Below are 22120 nucleotides of genomic sequence, written 5' to 3'. Positions count from 1 at the left end.
ACCCCTATCTCCCTCCAATAGTGTGGAGCACCTGGATAGTTCTAGTACTTCAACTTGATTTGCCAACAGGCACTTGTGTGGGTCAGATGTTGCAGTGGCAGTGGCTGTGATACTGTCACCTGCATCACAGATGTGTCCACAAGTTATGAGGCAGGGCTGGTTGTGTCCAGGAATTATGATACAAAGTCCCTAGACCAATTGTGGCATTATATGTTGGTCAGGTATCTGGAACCATTGGGGGTAAAATCCATGATGCTTTGACACTTTCAATGAATACTTTCAAGGGTGTACTATTACACTCCTGGAAATGGAAAAAAGAACACATTGACACCGGTGTGTCAGACCCACCATACTTGCTCCGGACACTGCGAGAGGGCTGTACAAGCAATGATCACACGCACGGCACAGCGGACACACCAGGAACCGCGGTGTTGGCCGTCGAATGGCGCTAGCTGCGCAGCATTTGTGCACCGCTGCCGTCAGTGTCAGCCAGTTTGCCGTGGCATACGGAGCTCCATCGCAGTCTTTAACACTGGTAGCATGCCGCGACAGCGTGGACGTGAACCGTATGTGCAGTTGACGGACTTTGAGCGAGGGCGTATAGTGGGCATGCGGGAGGCCGGGTGGACGTACCGCCGAATTGCTCAACACGTGGGGCGTGAGGTCTCCACAGTACATCGATGTTGTCGCCAGTGGTCGGCGGAAGGTGCACGTGCCCGTCGACCTGGAACCGGACCGCAGTGATGCACGGATGCACGCCAAGACCGTAGGATCCTACGCAGTGCCGTAGGGGACCGCACCGCCACTTCCCAGCAAATTAGGGACACTGTTGCTCCTGGGGTATCGGCGAGGACCATTCGCAACCGTCTCCATGAAGCTGGGCTACGGTCCCGCACACCGTTAGGCCGTCTTCCGCTCACGCCCCAACATCGTGCAGCCCGCCTCCAGTGGTGTCGCGACAGGCGTGAATGGAGGGATGAATGGAGACGTGTCGTCTTCAGCGATGAGAGTCGCTTCTGCCTTGGTGCCAATGATGGTCGTATGCGTGTTTGGCGCCGTGCAGGTGAGCGCCACAATCAGGACTGCATACGACCGAGGCACACAGGGCCAACACCCGGCATCATGGTGTGGGGAGCGATCTCCTACACTGGCCGTACACCACTGGTGATCGTCGAGGGGACACTGAATAGTGCACGGTACACCCAAACCGTCATCGAACCCATCGTTCTACCATTCCTAGACCGGCAAGGGAACATGCTGTTCCAACAGGACAATGCACGTCCGCATGTATCCCGTGCCACCCAACGTGCTCTAGAAGGTGTAAGTCAACTACCCTGGCCAGCAAGATCTCCGGATCTGTCCCCCATTGAGCATGTTTGGGACTGGATGAAGCATCGTCTCACGCGGTCTGCACGTCCAGCACGAACGCTGGTAAGAAGTGGGCAGGCAGCAGATATTGGTGCACTGGTGTTTTAACTGCTGCACTAACTGTAGAAGTTCCACCATGTCAGATACTGGTGCCAAGTAGTCTGCTGTAATGCATAGAGGCCCACAATTAATAATTTCAGCCCTGGACATACCAATTTCAGGTTTGTATGCCATTTGGAGGCCTAAGAGAACTAACAGAAGTGCCTCTGTCCACTATTCTAGATGATAAATTAACAATGCCTTTAAGGTTCTGGGTCACTATTCTACAATCTGTCAGATGCAACCATCTTCAGCAAGATAGACTCTGCAAAATCTTTTACATAGATTCCAGTCTCCCTGAAGGATGTGGAGAAGATTAGATTAGTTTTTAGATTCATTCCATAGAGCCAAAAATAAGATGATTCTCATGGGTGTGGAAGAAGTCAGAAAGTATAACATAAAAAACATAGAACATCAGAATATAACACTCACTTCCCTGACCATTTGTCAGGAGATTGTCAAGATATGTGAATACATTACAATAAACTCGAACTGATCATATTTACAGAATTAATACACTGTCAGAATGAAACATAGTTATGCACTTTTAATAAATTATTCATACACAAAATAACTGATAGGAAACTTGTGGTACGGTATTTTGGGACCAAACTGCTGAGGTCATCGGTCTATAAGCTTACTCACTACTTAATCTAACTTAAACTTATGCTACAGACAACACACACACACCCATGCTTGAGGGAGGACTCAAACCTTCAACGGGGTAGCCGCGCGAACTGTGACATGACACTTCAGACCGCGTGTAGCAAAAATACCTAATCTTGACTGTTGTGACCAAGTGCTGTCAAAACTGGAAACTAACAGACATTTTTACTTAAGCTTGTCTAACATTCCTGTTTAGATATTCATCTATAGAGCAGGAGTTACCTATCAAAAAGTCTTTCAAACTTTATTTAAACTGTACTTTATCTGAAACCAAGTTTTTGGTGGTTGCTGGCAATTTATTGAAATTGTATGACAATAATCATCAACTTCAGTCTTTTCAAAAGTGGATTTATGCTCTTCAGACTCTGCAACACCATTCAGACTTGACAATGCTTTCTTCACAGTGTCTTACACATTGTCTCAGGTTGTTTTGCCTGCCTAACTGGGTGATATCCTCATTTACTCTTGTGATCTTGTGGAGGACTGCCGACATCTACAGGATGTGTTTTTCTGGATCCAATAGGCAGGAGTTATCATCAACTGGGAGAAGTGTGTCATTAGTGTTCAGGAGATTGACTTTCTTGGACTTAGGATATCATCCATGGACTCCCAACTGATGGATGAGAAGAAGGTCTAAGAACCCCACAAGTTCCTTGGGATGGAACAAATTTTCCAGCAACACCTGAAAACGCTGTAAGTGTGCATGAACCACCTACTGCTACAGTCCAGGGCAACTACACAAAAAGGTAGCAGGCCCATTCCATGGAGGATGCAAATGACAGAGTTTCGAATAAAGAAATGTGACCTCTTGCATGTTCCCCTCCTTACCCATTCCCATCCAACAACCCCATTCGCAATCATCATTGATGCCACTCAGTCTGCCCTAGGTGCTGTCCTTCAACAATGTGTTGAATGTTCCTGGCAACTGCACGCATTCTTTTCCATTCTATGCTGCAGCAGAGGTTGGCAGCTTATGACTGTGAGCTCCTTGCCATGTATGAAGTGGTAAAGCACTCTCACCCCTAGGTCAAAGGATGCCCCTTCGAGCTCTTCACTGACTGCCGCCCCCTTATGACAGTCTTTTATTAAGAGGAAGGCACAGAGACTTGCCAAAAGCAGTTCCATCAGCAGTAACACATAGCCCAGTTCACAACCAACAAATGGCACATGACAGGCATTGAGAATATTGTCACTGCCTGCCTCAGCCACTCCTGTCCCCTCATCACTGCCCTCAGTCAGACTGTCCTGGCCTCTACCCAGAGATACCAAGCTGTTAAGACTGCACAGTGAGTCAAACACCAGCCTCACCCTCATATCAAACACGGTTCCCTGTACTGACTTATATGTACGATGCAACTTTTTGCAAAAAACTGAATCCCCAGGCAACTACGCAGAGCACACTGACCCTCACCTCCTCCATGACTTCCACAAGGTGGCATTTGAACACCTTCATGGCCTGTCCCACTCCAGCATCTGTGCCTCCACTGTCCTTGTGCCGGAGCATTTAGTCTGTCCTGGTATCCAATTGGACTGCACCAACTGGGCCTGCACACGACTCCATGCAAGTGCTCCAAGTTAGGTGTCATGTGCAAGCCCCTGTTGATTTTCCCCCTTCCAGCTGGCCTATCATTTTTCCCATGCCTGTATTCAAATTTTAGGACCCCTTCCATCATCAAACAGCCACCAGTACATCTCACAATCATCAATAGATTCACTTGGTAGCCAGAAGCTGTGCTGCTGACTGACATAATTCCAGATACAGTGGCCAAGGCTTCCCTGGACACCTGAGCCTTGCATTTTTGGGTGCCCTTGCCATGTGAATATGGACCACTGCCTGATGAATCACATCTTTCCTGTTTAAAATACTAATCAGTACTTCTGGTATGCTCATCCATTTTACGACCAGTTACCACCTTGCCACCAACAGCATGGTTGAGAGATTCCGTAGGACCCTAAAACTGTACTTACCTGTCAATTCATAATTTGTTCTTCTGTCCTGCTGCTAGATCTCCTAGGATTACAGTTGGCCCACAAAACCAACTTTGGTGCATGCATCACCAAAGTCATGTATGGACAGCAACTCACCATCCCAGGCAGCCCCTGCCAGCCATACAGCAGCTGCATGACTGCATGGCATATGTCTGCACCAGTATTCCCACACTGCCATGTCAAGCACAAATCCTTTGAGCTTAGGACCTCCATACGTGCATACTCCAGGGCGGAGGAGGAGAGGGGGGTCAGTGCCAGCCAGGCACCACTCCACACAAACTACTCAACCCTTCACCTTCTGATTAAGCATGCAGAAAAGGCATTTTTCTGTATGTCTCCATGATGACACCATCAAAGTATCCATCAATCAACTGAAGCTGATGCATACACTCAACTTCTCCAGCCCTTGTGTGCTACCAGTTGTTGAAATCAATGTGACATGGAGCGACAAAAATGGTACCCCGGCTGATGCTACTGATCCAGTGGGTAGCACTTGGGACTCAAGACCAAAGGCCGCCCTGCCATTCACACCACTGTCTACCCTTGCGGAGCCACCCAAGACACAAATGCCTCATCCCTGATGCTGGGCTCATCATCTGGTGCCTTGCCTGAATCACAAGGTGTCAACACTGTTCTGTTTTCACCACCACGAAGTTGGCACACGCTGTCACCACAACATGTGACCTGGTCAACGAGCATGAAGCAGCAGCAACTGGTGTTTATAGTGCTGGCACAGGACACTGTGCTTTATGCCACCTCTTTGAGGCACATAGTACACTGCCTGCTGTGTGTGACCTGTCCAAGCACCAGCACCCCACCACATCCTTTGGCAGGCCCCACCCCCACACTGCAGCATGCTTGACTTCACCTGCCAGCCACAGTGCACTGCTGTCCCCCTCCTCCCCACCCACCCCCTCCCCCACCTTAGCAGAGACCGCTGCATAACACACCACTCACTGCCTCTACCATCAGCAGTGGCCCCGGCCCCACCAGCACTCCACTGCTGCCCCAGCAGTCCACCAATCAACACCAGAAGCAGCACTGCATCCTCAAACTTGAGCTTTCATTCTTGCACGAGGGGGGGGGGGGGGACGACGACTTTGTGATGATGCACGACTATGCATTCTTGCGTGCCACCTGTCTGCTCTAGCAGATGATCTTGTGCTGTAGCAGATGGCGCTTTGCCTGGCAAAAAACCTCATCATGAACTGTATGCATCCAAGGACAAGAGTTTTCTCTGCCACACACTTCTTTGACCACTATGGTGGGTGTTTCACTAAAGAATGCTAAGGAAGCAGCCCCAATTCACAGCATGTACCACACTGATATTGAGCTGTATTTCATTGCCAGAGCTTAATGGCTTGCTGTAACACTATCAGATAATTGCATGACCCATGAAGACATCAATGTGGAGTTGCTTTTTTTGTGTCTATAAAGCAAACAGCATTGCAGGCTCCCATGACACCTATGGAGATCTAGTAGGCAAAAGTGGTACCATACTTCAGGGAAAAAATATACCGCACCTATCTCGCAGTCTCATGTTCTGAACATGGAGTATCTGCTTTTCAGCATTCATTACATTATAGAAAGTGTGGCAAGGTTTGCAAACTATTGCAGCACCACATGTGCAGGTGTTACTGACTGAAATCTCCAACCGTGTTAGATTAGCTTCATGTGCAGTACCTCAAGTTCATTCATGTGCAGTTGTATTCTTCTTTGATCACTACAATGGATTAGATACACTTACAGATCTTTTATTTTTATTTTTCCTTGATCATTGTGTTAAATTAGCATCATTTGCCATATCTCAAGAACATTAACGACATTTCTCATTTTGTCCTTAAAGACTGTATAAACTGATTCCCCATATGTAGATGGTGGGCACCCCTTGTGTGTACTCCCAACTCCTTTGTGAGTGATTGGGTTTACTGGACTGACTAGATTGAGAGTTTTTGTTCATAGACACATTTATGGCAACTTACCTTTGTAAATGCATTCTGCAATTAACTATGCCTGTTAACATTCCAATAAAGGAAATATTTAGCATTTACAAGTCATTTGTTACATTGTTCCCATGCTTTACCTATTGATTTTTATACTCACACCTAACAAAACCATAGTTGTTGTTGTTGTTGTTGTTGTGGTCTTCAGTCCTGAGACTGATTTGATGCAGATCTCCATGCTACTCTATCCTGTGCAAGCTTCTTCATCTCCCAATACCTACTGCAACCTACATCCTTCTGAATCTGCTCAGTGTATTCATCTCTTGGTCTCCCTCTACGATTTTTACCAGCCACGCTGCCCTCCAATACTAATTGGTGATCCCTTGATGCCTCAGAACATGTCCTACCAACCGATCCCTTCTTCTAGTCAAGTTGTGCCACAAACTTCTCTTCTCCCCAATCCTATTCAACACCTCCTCATTAATTATGTGATCTACCCATCTAATCTTCGGCATTCTTCTGTAGCACCACATTTTGAAAGCTTCTATTTTCTTCTTGTCTAAACTATTTATCATCCATGTTTCACTTCCATACATGGCTACACTCCATACAAATACTTTCAGAAACGACTTCCTAACACTTAAACCAATACTCGATGTTAACAAATTTCTCTTCTTCAGAAACACTTTCCTTGCCATTGCCAGTCTACATTTTATATCCTCTCTACTTCAACCATCATCAGTTATTTTGCTCCCCAAATAGCAAAACTCCTTTACTACTTTAAGTGTCTCATTTCCTAATCTAATACCCTCAACATCACACGACTTAGTACGACTACATTCCATTATCCTTGTTTTGCTTCTGTTGATGTTCATCTTATATCCTCCCTTCAAGACACTGTCCATTCCATTCAACTGCTCTTCCAAGTCCTTTGCTGTCTCTGACAGAATTACAATGTCATTGGCGAACCTCAAAGTTTTTATTTCTTCTCCATGGATTTTAATACCTACTCCGAATTTTCCTTTTGTTACCTTCACTGCTTGCTCAATATACAGATTGAATAACATCGGGGAAAACCTACAACCCTGTCTTACTCCCTTCCCAACCACTGCTTCCCTTTCATGTTCCTCTACTCTTATAACTGCCATCTGGTTTCTGTACAAATTGTAAATAGCCTTTCGCTCCCCATATTTTACCCCTGCCATCTTTAGAAATTGAAAGAGAGTATTCCAGTCAACATTGTCAAAAGCTTTCTCTAAGTCTACAAATGCTAGAAACATAGGTTTGCCTTTCCTTAATCTTTCTTCTAAGTATTTCTACGGAATCCAAACTGATCTTCCCCGAGGTCAGCTTCTACTAGTTTTTCCATTCGTCTGTAAAGAATTCGTGTTAGTATTTTGCAGCTGTGACTTATTAAACTGATTGTTCGGTAATTTTCACATCTGTCAACACCTGCTTTCTTTGGGATTGGAATTATTATATTCTTCTTGAAGTCTGAGGGTATTTCGCCTATTTCATGCGTCTTGCACACCAGATGGTAAAGTTTTGTCAGGACTGGCTCTCCCAAGGCCATCAGTAGTTCAATTGGAATGTTGTCTACTCCGGGGGCCTTGTTTCGACTCAGGTCTTTCAGTGCTCTGTCAAATTCTTCATGCAGTATCATATCTCCCATTTCATCTTCATCTACATCCTCTTCCATTTCCATAATATTGTCCTCAAGTACATCGCCCTTGTATAGACCCTCTATATACTCCTTCCACCTTTCTGCTTTCCCTTCTTTGCTTAGAACTGGGTTTCCATCTGAGCTCTTGATTTTCATACAAGTGGTTCTCTTTTCTCCAAAGGTCTCCTTAATTTTCCTGTAGGCAGTATCTATCTTACCCCTAGTGAGATAAGCCTCTACATCCTTACATTTATCCTCTATCCATTCCTGCTTAGCCATTTTGCACTTCCTGTCGATCTCATTTTTGAGGCATTTGTATTCCTTTTTGCCTGCTTCATTTACTGCATTTTTATATTTTCTCCTTTCATCAATTAAATTCAATATTTCTTCTGTTACCCAAGGATTTCTACTAGTCCTTGTCTTTTTACCTACTTGATCCTCTGCTGCCTTCACTATTTCATTCCTCAAAGCTATCCATTCTTCTTCTACTGTATTTCTTTCCCCCATTCCTGTCCATTGTTCCCTTATGCTCTCCCTGAAACTCTGTACAACCTCTGGTTTAGTTAGTTTATCCAGATCCCATCTCCTTAAATTCCCACCTTTTTGCAGTTTCTTCAGTTTTAATCTACAGTTCATAACCAATAGATTGTGGCCAGAGTCCACACCTGCCCCTGGAAATGTCTTACAATTTAAAACCTGGTTCCTAAATCTTTGTTTTACCATTATATAATCTATCTGATACCTTTTAGGATCTCCAGGGTTCTTCCATGTACACAACCTTCTTTCAAGATTCTTGAACCAAGTGTTAGCTATGATTAAATTACGCTCTGCACAAAATTCTACCAGGCGGCTTCCTCTTTCATTTCTTACCCCTAATCGATATTCACCTACTACGTTTCCTTCTCTCCCTTTTCCTACTACCGAATTCCAGTCACCCATGACTATTAAATTTTTGTCTCCCTTCACTATCTGAATAATTTCTTTTATTTCATCATACATTTCTTCAATTTCTTCATCATCTGCAGATCTAGTTGGCATATAAACTTGTACTACTGTAGTAGGCGTGGGCTTTGTGTCTATCTCGGCCACAATAATGCGTTCACTATGCTGTTTGTAGTAGCTTACCCACATTCCTATTTTTTTTATTCATTATTAAACCTACTCCTGCATTACCCATATTTGACTTTGTATTTATAACCCTGTATTCGCCTGACCAAACGTCTTGTACCTCCTGCCACCGAACTTCACTAATTCCCACTATATCTAACTTTAACCTATCCATTTCTCTTTTTACATTTTCTAACCTACCTACCCGATTAAGGGATCTGACATTCCACGCTCCGATCCCTTGAACGCCAGTTTTCTTTCTCCTGATAACGACATCCTCTTGAGTAGTCCCCACCCGGAGATCCGAATGGGGGACTATTTTACCTCCGGAATATTTTACCCAAGAGGACGCCATCATCATTAACCATACAGTAAAGCTGCATGCCCTCGGGAAAAATTACGGCTGTGGTTTCCCCTTGCTTTCAACCGTTCGCAGTACCAGCACAGCAAGGCCGTTTTGGTTAGTGTTACAAGGCCAGATCAGTCAATCATCCAGACTGTTGCCCCTGCAACTACTGAAAAGGCTGCTGCCCCTCTTCAGGAACCACGCATTTGTCTGGCCTCTCAACATATACCCCTCCGTGGTGGTTGCCCCTACAGTACGGCTATCTGTATCGCCGAGGCACGTAAGCCTCCCCATCAACGGCAAGGTCCATGGTTCATGGGGGGAAAACCATAGTATCTGCCTGTTATCTTCAGTGAGGAGCACTATGACCCTATTACTATGTATTAGAATTACTTGCTGGACAGACGTTCAACATTGTTCTTAGTCAAGCATCAGCTCTGTTTAATGCTGGACAAGTTATATACCTCTGAACTATGATATTATGTTATGGTTTTTGGCAGCAGACATATCTAAATTCAATATAACTGCTATGGAGAAGGCAATGAGTCTTATGCTTTATGTTATACATAGTGTATCTTGTGCAGAACAAATACTTAGTATGAATGGAGTAAATTAATTAAAAAAATTTTGCACATTAACAGTAGGAACCAAAACTCAGTGGATCAAATCAGTACACCTACATTAAAGATTTAAGACTGTATAACAAGTTTTGAAACTTTCTAAAATCCTAAATTTTAAATCAAACCATGCGCATGTATTCAAGGAATTTTAAGTAGCAAGCTGAACAGCTCTTTAGTGCAATATTGGTCACTACTTGCCTTATGAACAAGATTATGCAAGACTGTAGGAACTTAACTCTTCTGTTTTAGATGTATGATTGCTGTATGAAAATACTGTAAAAAAGTATGATCTCTGTAATGCTATTATTTATGACATCTAGAGAAGTTATTAGTTTCATTAGTTCATTCAAAGAAGAATAAACAGACCTTGTGTTTTTAAACTAATATGTCTTGTCAGCATTTTCTGACTCTTTGAAAACAGGTCAAACTCAAAATGAATCATAAAATTCCATATAACATGAACAATTGACATAAGAATTTATGCACTTCTTTAATGTTAAATAAAATTAATAAGTGACAATTTATGTTGCAGACAATAGTGAGTAATATTTGTTCCTAAAATTAGCTGCTTATAATTTGTAGTAATACAGTATTTTTCCTTTCTTATAATAGCCACACCTGGAGTCTGATATCAGATTATGATAGATTATGTCAGTTATTTGAAAGCACAAGTGTAATGCCCTTGGGTAGTGGTGCCCTAGCAGGAAATCCTTTTGAAATAGATCGCAAAAAATTAGCCAAGAATTTGGGATTTAAGAAAATATCGCAGAACAGCATGCATGCTGTTTCAGATCGTGATTTCGTTGGTAAGTAATTCTTTTTCTTTCAAGTTGTCAGTAAAGCATGTTATAAACACTGTGTTTGATATCCTAACAGGGAAATGAGAAAGGCCTGAAAAAAAAGGTTGAATAAGCATTACCGGTACGTTATGCATCAGTGTCCAAACATTTCTTGTCTTTTTTTCTTTGTAACATTCACAATATTCTGAAAATAGCTGTTCCTGACCTTTCATTGTGTTTACATCTCACTCTCTGAATGTCTGGATTCTCTTTCACAGTTTTAAATTATGTGAGCCACAACTTTCTTTTTAGGCTTTCTTCTACACACATTTAAAAGTAGATAGATGGTAATCTTTTATTTTGGTTTCTGTATTCCAAAAACTTACATTTAACTAATGATCAGTTGCATCATTTTTTTAAACAAAGACACAGTACTTTCCATCTGTACTAATAAATTATTAACTTTGGTCTACTCAATTGTACAGCTTGTAGACTTACCTCAAGTTTTCACTAATTATTTTTGCATGTCCTGGGGATATAAGTGAAAAAACGAGTACAAAAAAATTTCACAACTGATTGTTTTTCAATAATCTGCCAGAATCTGATACCAGAGAGTCAATCACTCTACTCTGTAAACTGTAGCACCAAGCAAAAACCATTAAGGATATGGGCGAAGTTAAAACCTACATTATCAAAGAAGAGCAGCTATTATGAATTAAATATATAAACTGCACTGATAATAAAAATAACTATACTGCTATATATTACTAGTTCATGTACAGGCTAAATTTAACATAACCAGACTAACATGAGAATTGATTCTTTGACATCAGCCGTTTTATCAGTTGTACTAAATAGCAGTATCTTTGTGTTTCCATGCCATGCTGTGGATTTTTATAAAAATATGGAACTGCAACAATATTCAAAATTTTATCTGACAATCATCCAGCTATCTTCTGTGTCATCAGACGTGTGGTGCAGGCCTCCTGCCCACCTGATTTGCCATTTTAGTACCTTTCATCAACATTTCTACTAAATCTGTCTGATGCATGATTTAGTTATAACAAAAACCATCAAAAGATATTTTTTCATAGGGCTGCATTTGCATAATTTAATAGAATAAAGGCCTTTAGTTTTTCTCTTAATGATACTTACTTAGTATTCATACAGGCATTTTCATATTTAAAAAATAGAGACTTATCTACATGCTGCAACAAAGATGCTTGTTTATAATGAATGATTTTACTTGTTAGACAATTACGAGAAACCTTCAATGCTTCAATCACTACAATTAGGTAATCTGTAGAATGCATGCCTAATAAACTAGTTTTTCAATTTTCCTCATGATATTAATGGTTTCCTGTTTTCCTTTTTGTATCAGATGGGAACCTGTTTAAGAGATTTGAAATATAATACAGAACCCTAATTCTGCAACATAGTCAAGGAGACACTTGCATTTTGACATTATTTTTGTATTCTATATTGTAGTTCAGCAAATCACAATAAAAGTGAAAAAACTTTTTTTATCATCAACAGATACCCATATGGACTAAATTTGACAGAAATAAATAGGTTATATGAAGTATCTATAGGATGTGTGATTATCTTTATTTATTTATTTATTTTATTAAGCCGTAAGATTACTTTATCTAATAGCCATCTCAGTTATGTGACTGGATTTGTGAATTTCCTGTCAGAGATGTCACAGTTAGCAGTAATTGACGGAAAGTCATCGAGTAAAACAGAAGTGATTTCTGGTGTTCCCCAAGGTAGTGTTATAGGCCCTTTGCTGTTCCTTATCTATATAAACGATTTGAGAGACAATCTGGGCAGCCATCTTTGGTTGTCTGCAGATGACACGCTCATTTATTGACTAACGAAGTCTTCAGAAGATCAAAACAAACTGCAAAACAATTTAGAAAAGATATCTGAATAGTGTGAAAAGTGGCAGTTGACCCTAAATAACGAAAAGTGTGAGGTCATCCACTGTTGTTGTTGTGGTCTTCAGTCCTGAGACTGGTGTGATGCAGCTCTCCATGCTACTCTATCCTGTGCAAGCTTCTTCATCTCCCAGTACCTACTGCAACCTATATCCTTCTGAATCTGCCCAGTGTATTCATCTCTTGGTCTCCCTCTATGATTTTTACCCTCCACGCTGTCCTCCAATACTAAATTGGTGATCCCTTGAGGCCTCAGAACATGTCCTACCAACCGGCCCCTTCTTATTGTCAAGTTGTGCCACAAACTCCTCTTCTCCTCAATTCTATTCAATACCTCCTCATTAGTTATGTGATCTACCCATCTAATCTTCAGCATTCTTCTGTAGCACCACATTTCGAAAGCATCTATTCTCTTCTTGTCCAAATTATTTATCGTCCATGTTTCACTTCCATACATGGCTACACTCCATACAAATACTTTCAGAAACGACTTCCTGACACTTAAATCAATACTCGATGTTAACAAATTTCTCTTCTTCAGAAACGCTTTCCTTGCCATTGCCAGTCTATGTTTTATATCCTCTCTACTTCGACCATAATCAATTATTTTGCTCCCCAAATAGCAAAACTCCTTTATTACTTTAAGTATCTCATTTCCTAATCTAATTCCGTCAGCATCACCCGATTTCATTTGACTACATTCCATTATCCTCATTTTGCTTCTGTTGATGTTCATCTTACATCCTCCTTTCAAGACACTATCCATTCCGTTCAACTGCTCTTCCAAGTCCTTTGCTGCCTCTGACAGAATTATAATGTCATCGGCGAACCTCAAAGTTTTTATTTCTCCTCCATGGATTTTAATACCTACCCCAAATTTTTCTTTTGTTTCCTTTACTGCTTGCTCAATATACAGACTGAATAACATCAGGTAGAGGCTACAACTCTGTCTCACTCCCTTCCCAACTGCTGCTTCCCTTTCATGCCCCTCGACTTTTATAAGTGCCATCTGGTTCTGTACAAATTGTAAATGGCCTTTCACTCCCTGTATACTACCCCTGCCACCTTTAGAATTTGAAAGAGAGTATTCCAATCAACATTGTGAAAAGCTTTCTCTAAGTCTACAAATGCTAGAAACGTAGGTTTGCCTTTCCTTAATCTTCCTTCTAAGGTAAGTCCTAAGGTCAGTATTGCCTCACGTGTTACAACATTTCTACGGAATCCAAACTGATCTTCTCCGAGGTCGGCTTCTACCAGTTTTTCCATTTCTCTGTAAAGAATTCGTGTTAGTATTTTGCAGCTATGACTTATTAAACTGACAGTTTGGTAATTTTCACATCTGTCAACACCTACTTTCTTTGGGATCAGAATTATGATATTCTTCTTGAAGTCTGAGGGTATTTCACCTGTCTCATACAGCTTGCTCACCAGACGGTAGAGTTTTGTCAGAACTAGCTCTCCCAAGGCCGTCACTAGTTCTAATGGAATGTTGTCTATTCCCGGGGCCTTGTTTCGACTCAGGTCTTTCAGTGCTCTGTCAAACTCTTCACGCAGTATCATATCCCCCATTTCATTTTCATCTACATCTTCTTCCATTTCCATAATATTGTCCTCAAGTACATCGCCCTTGTATAGACCCTCTATATACTCCTTCCAACTTTCTGCTTTCCCTTCTTTGCTTAGAACTGGGTTTCCATCTGAGCCCTTGTTATTCATACAAGTGGCTCTCTTTTCTCCAAAGGTCTCTTTAATTTTCCTGTAGGCAGTTCTATCTTACTCCTAGTGAGATAAGCCTCTACATCCTTACATTTGTCCTCTAGCCATCCCTGCTTAGCAATTTTGCACTTCTTGTTGATCTGATTTTTCAGGCGTTTGTGTTCCTTTTTGCCTGCTTCATTTACTGCATTTTTATATTTTCTCCTTTCATCAATTAAATTCAATATTTCTTCTGTTACCCAAGGATTTCTACCAGCCCTGATCTTTTTACCTACTTGATCCTCTGGTGCCCTCACTACTTCATCCCTCAGAGCTACCCATTCTTCTTCTGCTGTATTTCTTTCCCCCATTCCTGTCAATTGTTCCCTTATGCTCTCCCTGAAACTCTGTACAACCTCTGGTTTAGTCAGTTTATCCAGGTTCCATCTCCTTAAATTCCCACCTTTTTGCAGTTTCTTCAGTTTTAATCTTCAGTCCATAACCAATAGATTGTGGTCAGAGTGCACATGTGCCCCTGGAAATGTCTTACAATTTAAAACCTGGTTCCTAAATCTCTGTCTTACCATTATATAATCTATCTGAAACCTGTCAGTATCTCCAGGCTTCTTCCATGTATACAACCTTCTTTTATGATTCTTGAACCAGGTGTTAGCTATGATTAAATTATGCTCTGTGCAAAATTCTACCAGACAGCTTCCTCGTTCATTTGTTAACCCCCCCCCCCCCCCCCCTTCTCCCCAATCCATATTCACCTACTATGTTTCCTTCTCTCCCTTTTCCTACTCTCGAATTCCAGTCACCCATGACTATTAAATTTTCATCTCTCTTCACTACCTGAATAATTTCCTTTATCTCATAATACATTTCATCAATTTCTTCATCATCTGCAGATCTAGTTGGCATATAAACTTTTACTACTGTAGTAGGCGTGGGCTTCGTGTCTATCTTGGCCACAATAATGTGTTCACTATGCTGTTTGTAGTAGCTTACCCGCACTCCTATTTTCCTATTCATTATTAGACCAACTCCTGGACTACACCTATTTGATTTTATATTTATAACCCTGTATTCGCCTGACCAAACGTCTTGTTCCTCCTGCCACCGAACTTCACTAATTCCCACTATATCTAACTTTAGCCTATCCCTTTCCCTTTTTAAATTTTGTAACCTACCTTCCCGATTAAGGGATCTGACATTCCACGCTCCGATCCATAGAAGGCCAGTTTTCTTTCTCCTGATAATGACGTCCTCTTGAGTAGTCCCCACCCCGAGATCCAAATGGGGGACTATTTTACCTCCGCAATATTTTGCCCAAGAGGACTCCACCATCATTTAACCATACAGTATAGCTGCATGCCCTCGGGAAAAATCACGGCTGTAGTTTCCCCTTGCTTTCAGCCATGACAGTGTGATAGCACATATTTTTTTGTAACTGGGAATGTAGTTTGCAAACTTGTTGGTCATTTAACGATAATGGGCAACAAGAGATCTTAGACCCAAATTTTAACAGGGAAAAGGGCTGGGACAGCTAATGAGGTTACAACAGACAACCCACATGGTTGCAGTTGTTGTGAAATATGTCTGGGATGGTCAGAAAACTTTTAGTTTAGATTAAACTATGGAAAGTCCAGGCTGGAATATCAACAATTATGAAAAGGATAGATTCTACTCACTATAAACATGACACATTGGGTTGCAGATAGGCATAACAAAAAGACGGTTACACACTTATCTTTTGGCCAAAGGATTCTTCATAAAAGAAAGGAAAACACACACATACTGACACAAGCTGGCACAATTCAGTCACACATGACCACTATCTCTGGCTGTCTAAAGTGAACACATAGCTGTCATCTTTATAGGGAGTAGCTATCTATCCTTTTCATAACCATTTCATCTAAATTATTTATTAACAAATACCTGTTCACTTTCAACAGTTGTTTCCTGATGAAAGGCCTGAAATGTTGCACCAGGGACAAATACGTATACAACCATGAATAATATTGTTATCAATAGGTATCACACAGAATATGAATACGTTTTTTATGAGTAAACACTGCATAACTCCATAATGGTAACAGTGACATATTTTTGTCAATTCCATCAGCATTCTATTCAATGAACCTACTTCTACTTATCTTGCGCCTCTAGCAGAATAATCTCATTTTTCCCAATAACATAGCTCTTGTAATACTGTTCATAAAAATGGTAACTGGCACTGCATCTATTCATCTTCCTCCTGTTACACAATAATCTCATTTTTCTTGATAACATAACAGATATAATGATTTTCATAAAATTTTTGTGGCTTGTATGGTTCCCTCTCCCTCTGAATTTCAGCCCTTTAACATTTTATTTGGCTTTGCTTCAAGATTTTAAGGTAGAAATTATTTTAGTGTCTTTTTGTTGTGGATATAAGGGGATTCCTCAATGTAAAATTAAATTTTATTTGTTTTAAAAATATGAGCTGTCTGGTAGGTCACAGTTCTCATTCAGCTCACTGTATATGTTCCATCTGGTGACTACAAAGATGAGCACTAGTGATTGTGAGTAATCAATTCTATGTAATAACATATTTGAAATATGGACAAAAAATTCTCCATAAAAGTTGCAACAGATACAAATACAAAAAAGGATGCAAATGACAGGTCTTTGAACCAAGAAAGTTTCTCATTTAATAAAAGAGGATATGAAGAAACAATAGTGATCTGGGATTAATATATTTCTCTTATTTTTCATTTCAAACAGCTGAATTCTTATTCTGGTCAACATTAACAGCCATTCATCTAAGTCGTCTAGCTGAAGATCTCATAATATACAGCAGTGAAGAATTTGCATTTGTAAAATTAAGTGATGCCTATGCAACAGGGAGCAGTCTAATGCCACAGAAGAAGAATCCAGACAGCCTTGAACTCATTAGAGGGAAATCTGGATGCATTTTTGGACATGTGAGTAAAGTAATGTGGTATTAAAATTTGATATATAGAGTCCTTCCCATTTGTTGAAAGTAAATGCTTGCAGTGAAGAAATTGTGCCTTTTAGTGGATAAATGCATATTGACAGTCTTGTTGCTGAGAGTTACAATTAATAAAAACCACTTTTAACTTTGGTGTAATTACATTTTTAATCGATTTTTAATACTGTGGAACCACTAGCACTGCTTATCATTTTGTAACATAAATGTGAATTATTTATTATCGTAAAATGTGAACATTTATGGCAAAACTGTTAAGTTTATTAAAATACGAGTATTATGCGCTATTACGCTACGATTTCTTAATGTCTGTTCAATATTTATTTCGCTTTCCTTCCTACTTAGGTTCCTCTTTTGATTCTACTTAGTGTACACTTTCTTTTGTCTTATCCTCACCATATGACAGTTCTATTTCCTTCAACAAATGGCTTTACTTCTCACTCTATGGTATAATCTTTGAGCTGAAACTGACATAGTCCTTATTCATATGGCATGATAAATTTATGTGTCAGCACAAAAGAGCTTATGAAACATGAAATAGCTTATTTTCTATGGATTTCTCACAGTATGTATTGTGAAGATAAATGCAATAAAACATCTGCATGTGATTTGCTTTCAGACAGATACAGACCAAGTGTAATGGTCTTTTTGTCTCTGATTTACTATCAAAAAACTTTTCCTAAGTGTAATTAGCATGAAACCATAGAAACAGTACTAACTTCTCATTGAAATATTTTAATAACATTAGCAGCATTTGAGCACTGAAATATATCAATAGCAAAAGGTGAAAATTTGCACAAGACCAGGACTTGAACCCAGATTTCCCACTTTACAAAAGCAGAAATAAACATATTTTGTTCATCACAATTGTATTAATTATGTACCCTAAATAACCTGTCAATAAAACTGAACACCACTTTAAAACAGAGGAAGCTTGAATATCAGCATCTGCTCTTAGTCTATCAAAATATTTTTCTGACCAGGTTCCATGCAAATTTATTATTCAGAGGATAATTTTCACGATGCTGATTACAGTAATATGTTTAGTTTTATCAAAACATTATTAAATAAAAGCAGTGAATAATTGAACCTCTCATAACGATGTGTGATGATAGATTCTGACTGAGCTATACAGTAGCTTTGGACATATATACACCTACCATTAGAGCACTAAGGCTTCAGACTTTACAGAAACATATTTTAATTTTCCTAAAACTGATCAAGTCAGCAAATAATCAGTACTGAAGTACCAAAATGAAGTATGCAAAATAGTTGCTGCCTTCTGCACTGTTACACCAACTTAATTCCCAAATTTGCCACTATACTTTTGTTGCCTCAATTCAGTGACACACTTCATTAAGAAATTAAGTCACTAATTAAGAATTTGTGTGATTCAATATAATTTCATATATGGCAGTTGCACCCATAAATAGTTAATACCCAGTGTAGAGATGCAAAATAGTTCTGTAACCTTTTCCAATTTCCTAACGACTTATTATGTAAACCAAATTGTTGCTTGCACATACAACTCTAGTAAATTTCAGATTAGATTAGATTAGATTTACTTTCATTCCAATTGATCCGTAGTGAGGAGGTACTCCAGGATGTGGAGCATGTCAGAAAAACAACAATACATGACAAATATTTACAACTAAAACAAATAAGCTAATGTACCATTCCACAGGTCCCAAGTGGAATGATCGTCATTTTTTAATGAACACTAAGAGTCATTTTACAAATACTATTGCACTGAATTTAAAATAAAAAAGTTTTTTATTTATTTATAAGGTAAGAAACATGTAATACAACTACTGTAATACTTATTTACAACCTAATAGTTTTACAAACAAAGATGTAGTTTCTAAAATATCTCTATGCCAGGTTACAAATACTGCTCCCAACCCAAAAATTTGCAGTCCCTCTTGAATTAACACACAACCAAGAAGTACAGAACAAGTTTATGCTGGAGTCTACACATACTGAAACCTGTGTTGCAAATTATGGTAACTGGTTTCAGTTGTTGAAAGACCATCTTCAGACAAATATGTAACTCTGAAATTAACAAAGCAGGCTACGAGTAATACAGTTATGCAACTTACACAGCATTACATAAGAAATACACTTATGAAAGAAAATACAACATGTATATACACATTGGTGATACATCTTATATGTTATAACTGCATATTTGTTACTGGTCTGATACCGTTTCAGTTTTCTGGTTTTATGATGGTCCTCAAAGGTCTGCCTTCAACCTATAATAAAGACCTCCAGGAAGACAAAAGAGCTACGTTTGAAACATATAACAATATGGAAATGATTTTAAAGATAACTAAGGGGATTGTGGAAACAATGGAGGTATGTAGCTATCATAGCATTTGACTATTTTTTCTGTTAGTCTTATACTTACAGTATGTATATAAGAACAGACTATTAACAAACTTTAACTTCCCTACTTTTTAAATAGAGAAAAATTTATACCACAAGTAAAAAAACATGCCACTCTCTATACCTTAGTCCGAAGCCAATTTTTAACTCCTTGCTCGCATGACTGCTACAAGATGTACTAACTCGTGTTTAGCGTAATTATATTGATCAAAATTAATGTAACATGGTAGCAACTGAAACTACAATAAGTAATATTAATGACTCGTAATGCTTTGCTTTATTCAGGAACTGCCAGATGCACACCTACCATAACCACAGACATCAGTAGTAGAATATATGTTGAGTTAAAAATGTAACACTGACCTAAAACTGGATTAGTATGATTAAATAAAGGACAGAAATGACAGGGACAAAAAGGAGATTAATTTATAAAGTTATGAAACAGAATTGCTAGGCAGAGGGTATGGGGTGATAGGACAAAGGAAGGGAAGACTGTTGGGTGGAGGGTGTGGAGACAGTGTGTTAACAGAGATGGAGGCCAGATGATTATGGGAATGAAGGAGATATTTGCACCAGAAAAGGTGGTGGTAGAGGGAAGGATCCACATGGCCCAATTTGTAAGGATCTACTGAAATTGAGCATTTTGAGCTCAGTTGCATTTTGTACCACAAGAACTTTGTTCTTGGTCACAGGTCAGCTGTGGTCATTTATTCTGATGGAGTAGGATAAGCCTATGGCAGGACTGGTGTAGGAAGTACTGGGTGTGTGGATTGGGCAGGTCTTGCACCTGAGTCTTCTACAGGTAGGCCTATATGACCCCTTTGGTGAGGGGTTGGGAATGGGAGTCGCATGAGATTGACTAGGATGTTTAGTAGGGAGGGGGTGACGGAACACCACATTAGGCAAGTGGGGAAGGATCTTGGAGAGGACATCCCTCAGCTGAGTGTCGTCATAACTGCCGTCTGCTTCACATCTCCTGTGCAGCAAGCTACGTAAATTTAAGTATTAACTGTGTTTTTCTTACCTGTCACTTCTATTTCCGTGCATTTTTGCTTTTAGGAAGCTTTAATTTTCGAGTACTAGCAATAGTGTTCCATAGATTTCGTGTTTGTTTTGAATACAATCCAGAGACAGTTAGTGCTTATTTTCATTGTTTCCAACAAGAAGTGTCTAGTAACCACAGTTTAGTCAGCTAACAGCTGCCTTTAGTGAATTAGCAGTCTAGTTAAAAGTTGATTGCTTAACTCTCTATAGTAAATTGTTGATTTTTTAGGATGGATAGGATGTGTGACTGCTGTGTAGAGACGCAGGAGGAGCTGGCCACTGTTCATGAATAACTGAACGTGCTGATGGCTGTGGTCAGCCGTCTTCAGGCTGCTGCCTCCGAGTGTAGCGGCAGTGGGGAGCCTAGTGTGTCGCATGGTACACCCTAGCTGTTACATGCTTCACCCATGGTCCCTGCTGTCGAGACATCTTCGCAAGTACCAGGCACGGTTGGGCCACCCTCTCCCCACCGGGAGTCGTGGGTTCAACGGCGTTCGTGTCGCATGAGGTGGAGGGTCAGTATGGAGGCTGGCCGTGTGGCATTTCCCACTCTGCCTGTGAGTGGACATGTGGCCGCTCCTTCAGCGAGGTCCAAGCAGGCACACGGGGGGAGGGATTTATTAGTGATTGGGAGCTCCAATGTTAGGTGGGTGATGGAGCCCCTTAGGGAAACAGCAGAAAGGTCGGGAAAGAAGGCCAGTGTTCACTCCATCTGCTTGCCAGGGGGGTCTCATCCGAGATGTTGAGGAGGCCTTGCTGGCAGCGATAGAGAGTACTGGGTGCACATGACTGCAAATTGTTGCCTGTGTCGGTACCAATGACTCCTGCCGTCTGGGTTCAGAGGTCATCCTCAGTTCATATGGGGGGTTGGTGGAGTTGGTGAAGGTGGAAAGCCTTGCTCACAGGGTGGAATCTGAGCTAACTATTTGTATTGTCGTTCCCAGAACTGATCGCGATCCTCTGGTTTGGAGCTGAGTGGAAGGCTTAAGTCAGAGGCTCAGACGATTCTGCGGGATCTGGGGCACAAATTTCTCGCCCTCTGCTATCGGGTGCAGAAATGTAGGGCCCCCCTGAATAGGCCAGGCGTGCACCACATGTAGGAAGTGGTTACAAGGGTAGCAGAGTACTCGTGGAACGCACATGTGGGTTTTTTATGTTAGAGAATTCCCTCCCTAGGCCCGACAAGACTCCGGAGATGCTACAAGATAGCAGTAGGCACAATGCAACAGGGAATGACAATATTAATGTGGTAATAGTAAACTGCAGGAGCGTCTATAGAAAAGTTCCAGAACTGCTTTCATTAATAAACGGTCACAATGCCCACATAGTACTAGGGACAAAAAGTTGGCTGAAACCAGATGTAAATAGTAATGAAATTCTAAACTCAGATTGGAATGTATCCTGCAGAGAAAGGCTGGACAGTGAAGGGGGAGGCGTGTTTATAGCCATAAAAAGTGCAATAGTATCGAAGGAAATTG

At 40.6% G+C, this 22120-nt stretch overlaps 1 protein-coding gene across 1 annotated transcript in view; it reads left to right on the top strand.

Annotated features, from left to right (window-relative positions):
* LOC124790644 (argininosuccinate lyase) overlaps positions 1-22120 on the top strand; it is a 65389-nt gene that overhangs the window by 37886 nt on the left and 5383 nt on the right. Inside the window, exons 7-9 of the mRNA XM_047257799.1 lie at positions 10414-10607; positions 16985-17184; positions 19425-19568. Coding sequence (XP_047113755.1) covers positions 10414-10607; positions 16985-17184; positions 19425-19568 — 538 coding nt within the window. The remainder of the gene's footprint in view (positions 1-10413; positions 10608-16984; positions 17185-19424; positions 19569-22120) is intronic.

Source organism: Schistocerca piceifrons, chromosome 1 (assembly GCF_021461385.2).
Source record: "Schistocerca piceifrons isolate TAMUIC-IGC-003096 chromosome 1, iqSchPice1.1, whole genome shotgun sequence".
Taxonomy (NCBI): Eukaryota; Metazoa; Arthropoda; class Insecta; order Orthoptera; family Acrididae; genus Schistocerca; species Schistocerca piceifrons.
This window is presented reverse-complemented; position numbering and strand designations above follow the sequence as displayed.